Source organism: Frankliniella occidentalis, unplaced genomic scaffold, assembly GCF_000697945.3.
Source record: "Frankliniella occidentalis isolate FOCC.00 unplaced genomic scaffold, Focc_3.1 Scaffold2, whole genome shotgun sequence".
Classification (NCBI taxonomy): Eukaryota; Metazoa; Arthropoda; class Insecta; order Thysanoptera; family Thripidae; genus Frankliniella; species Frankliniella occidentalis.
Genome location: NW_026267132.1, coordinates 666926 through 669395, shown reverse-complemented (window position 1 = coordinate 669395; position 2470 = coordinate 666926). Strand labels below are relative to the sequence as shown.

The window sequence follows — 2470 nt, the reverse complement described above, 5'->3', positions numbered from 1 at the left end:
CAATAAAAGTCAATCCTGCGCTACAGCAGCAGAGGAATTCCATTAACTCTATCATCACCACCAGAGTGTGCGCAAGGGGTGTGCCCGTCCGTAAAATGGTTTATTCCGGTATTCGCCCCCTCCCCCCTCCCCTTCCTCTCCCGTCTCTCACTCTCTGCACTTGTGCACTCCATCAGCGGACACGCGCCACGGCGGCCGTGTTGACGTTTGGCCCTCTCGTCTCTGGCGCCGCCACCGCGGCCCCCGCCCGCCGCCACGGCCGCCGCTTGCACGCTCTCACGCCTCCGTATTATCGCAACAAACAGGCCAAAATGTATTCACCCCTGCCTCCTGGCCTCCCCCCCCCTCCCCTCTCCTCACCTCTGTTCCTCTAGCGCACACACTAGGAGGGCGATCGGCCGGATTGGCCAAGTTCCGGCTGGAACATATATCGACACGGTATCCTCAAAATTTTTAGTGTTTTGTCAGCATAAGGACGAAACACTGAAATTCGGATGCTCGCTTACGAAATCGGCTTACCGGAAGTCCGGATAAATACGGGGCGCGGCTCTGTCTCCGATCGCCCTCCGCCGGCCTCCCTGACCCTGACCTATGCAGAGGCGCCCCCTTTTGCCGTGAGTCACGCAGGTGTCGGTGGCGGGGCCCGCGGCGGCCCCGGGGCGAGCAGAAGCTCGAGCAGAAGCGAGCGGGCGGCCGGATACGCGGAACAAAAGTAATCGCGGCTAAGCTTGTGCGCCGCAGCGCCGGAGCTCGAATTCATTGACTCGCCCAAAAATGCAGCCAAAGAAAGTGAATGAGTGAGTGAGCGAGCGATATAGTAGAGTGCGAGCAAAAGTTTTGCAACAAGAGATTCCCTCCTAGCTCCCTTTGCACACCGCGCGTGATCCGGGATCATACCATTGATCGCAAATAGGATTAATTGCTTAATTGTGGACAATCCCCGGTGTGGCTTCCTGTGCCTTGTGCCGTGGCCAGCGGGCCGTGAGCAGTTCTTCCTCTTCTTGTCACTGCGTTGTGCGATGCAGTGGCATGGCGTGCTCCTTGTGCGTAAAGGTGTAATGAAACACTTAAGATAAAGTGACACGTTTAGTGCACCCTAAACGGCGTGGTCGCCGAACTTAATTGCATAAAGTTTGGTGGCACTCTTTTTGCACTGCCAAATTTTGTCCGTATTCTGGCCGTTGTTTTTCCAAAATGTAATCATCTCTTTTGAAGAGTAGAAGCAGGCCAAATTTTGGCAAGCAAACGCGAACGAAAAATTCCGAGACCCATACCGATGAAAAATGGAGTCAAGTGAATTTAGCACATAGCAGCCGGTCGATAGCCGAGCCTTCAGAAGAAATAATGCGGTTGCAGGTGTCAGGGCGTAGTGGTACTTCACACCTCTCAGCAAGGTGTAGGACGTAGGACGGTGTGAGGGAAGGGCTGGAGCGAGCACGTCAAGAGGGAAATGTGCGCCATTTGGCCCCCGGGTGCTGCACATATAGCCACGGCACGGCCCGCTGCACTCTGGAGAGGGCGGGCGCGGCTCAGAGAGGACTTGACTTCTGCCTCACTGCTCTCCTTGGTGATCCCGCCAAGCGTGTGCGAGCCGAAGGACACGTCTGTGTGTGTGTGTGTGCGTGGGCGGGGGGATGGCCGCTCCAGGTGCAGTGCAGTTGCCTTATATACCCGCCGCCCTGATTTGAATACCGCGCGCATGGAGCCCCATTGTGCCCCGCCGGCCTCATCTATCCCCGCAGCTACTTATTAATTCACGTGTCTGCCGGGCCACCTTTCCGTAATGACACGTGTGTGTGTGTGTGTGTGTGTGTGTGTGTGTGTGTCACTACTGCCCGTAGGTTGCTATATGTTCGTGCGGGCTGCCCCGCGGTTGTGGCCCACTGCGGCGGCGCGGGATGGTGGGAGGGGGACGTGAGGAAGGGCGAGGAGGCTGGGGGAGCCGCACGTTGGTGGGGCCTTAGTCGTCTGATGAATGTTCCAAGTCGCTTAGGGAGAAACGCGTTCAGACACATTTTATAAGATCGAGCAGCAAAGGCATTTCCTCATATTATTACTCTCAATTTGACGGCCCATACGTGTATTTTTATTTTTCTCCTTGGGATTTCTCATATTCTGAATATCTTTCGTCGATGTCGTAGATGCCTTTGATTTTTTATTTTACCCCATCAGAATCAGAAATCTCGCCGTATCTAACATAATCTAACTATTTTCCTTCTTGTTTTGCAGCGCACCGGGTTGCGGAATGTGGCCGAATTCCCTTTCTGGCGGGTGAGTGCAACAGTCATGACCATTTCATATGGACTCCCCTCTCCCCTCCCTTTTTAAAACGTCATTATGTCCGCCAAACGTTTCTTGACACCGGCGGGGTAAGTAATGCCGTCGCTTTGCGGGTCCTGCAGCATTCGGACTGGAAGTGAGGTGAAGGATTTGGAAGGCGGTGTGACCTGGAAGGGGGAAGGGCTGGGGG

General features: G+C 55.1%; 2 protein-coding genes across 4 annotated transcripts in view; both read left to right on the top strand.

Moving 5' to 3' along the window:
- The window catches only part of LOC113208146 (RNA-binding protein Musashi homolog Rbp6-like), a 234202-nt gene that overhangs the window by 39984 nt on the left and 191748 nt on the right, over positions 1-2470 (top strand). The window lies entirely within an intron of this gene.
- Positions 2230-2470, top strand: part of LOC113213528 (homeobox protein OTX2-A-like) — a gene marked incomplete at its 5' end in the record, with an annotated part of 25093 nt that continues 24852 nt past the window's right edge. For both annotated transcript variants that reach the window (XM_052265570.1, XM_052265568.1), the window contains 1 exon segment: positions 2230-2271. In XM_052265570.1, the coding sequence (XP_052121530.1) occupies positions 2230-2271 (42 nt within the window).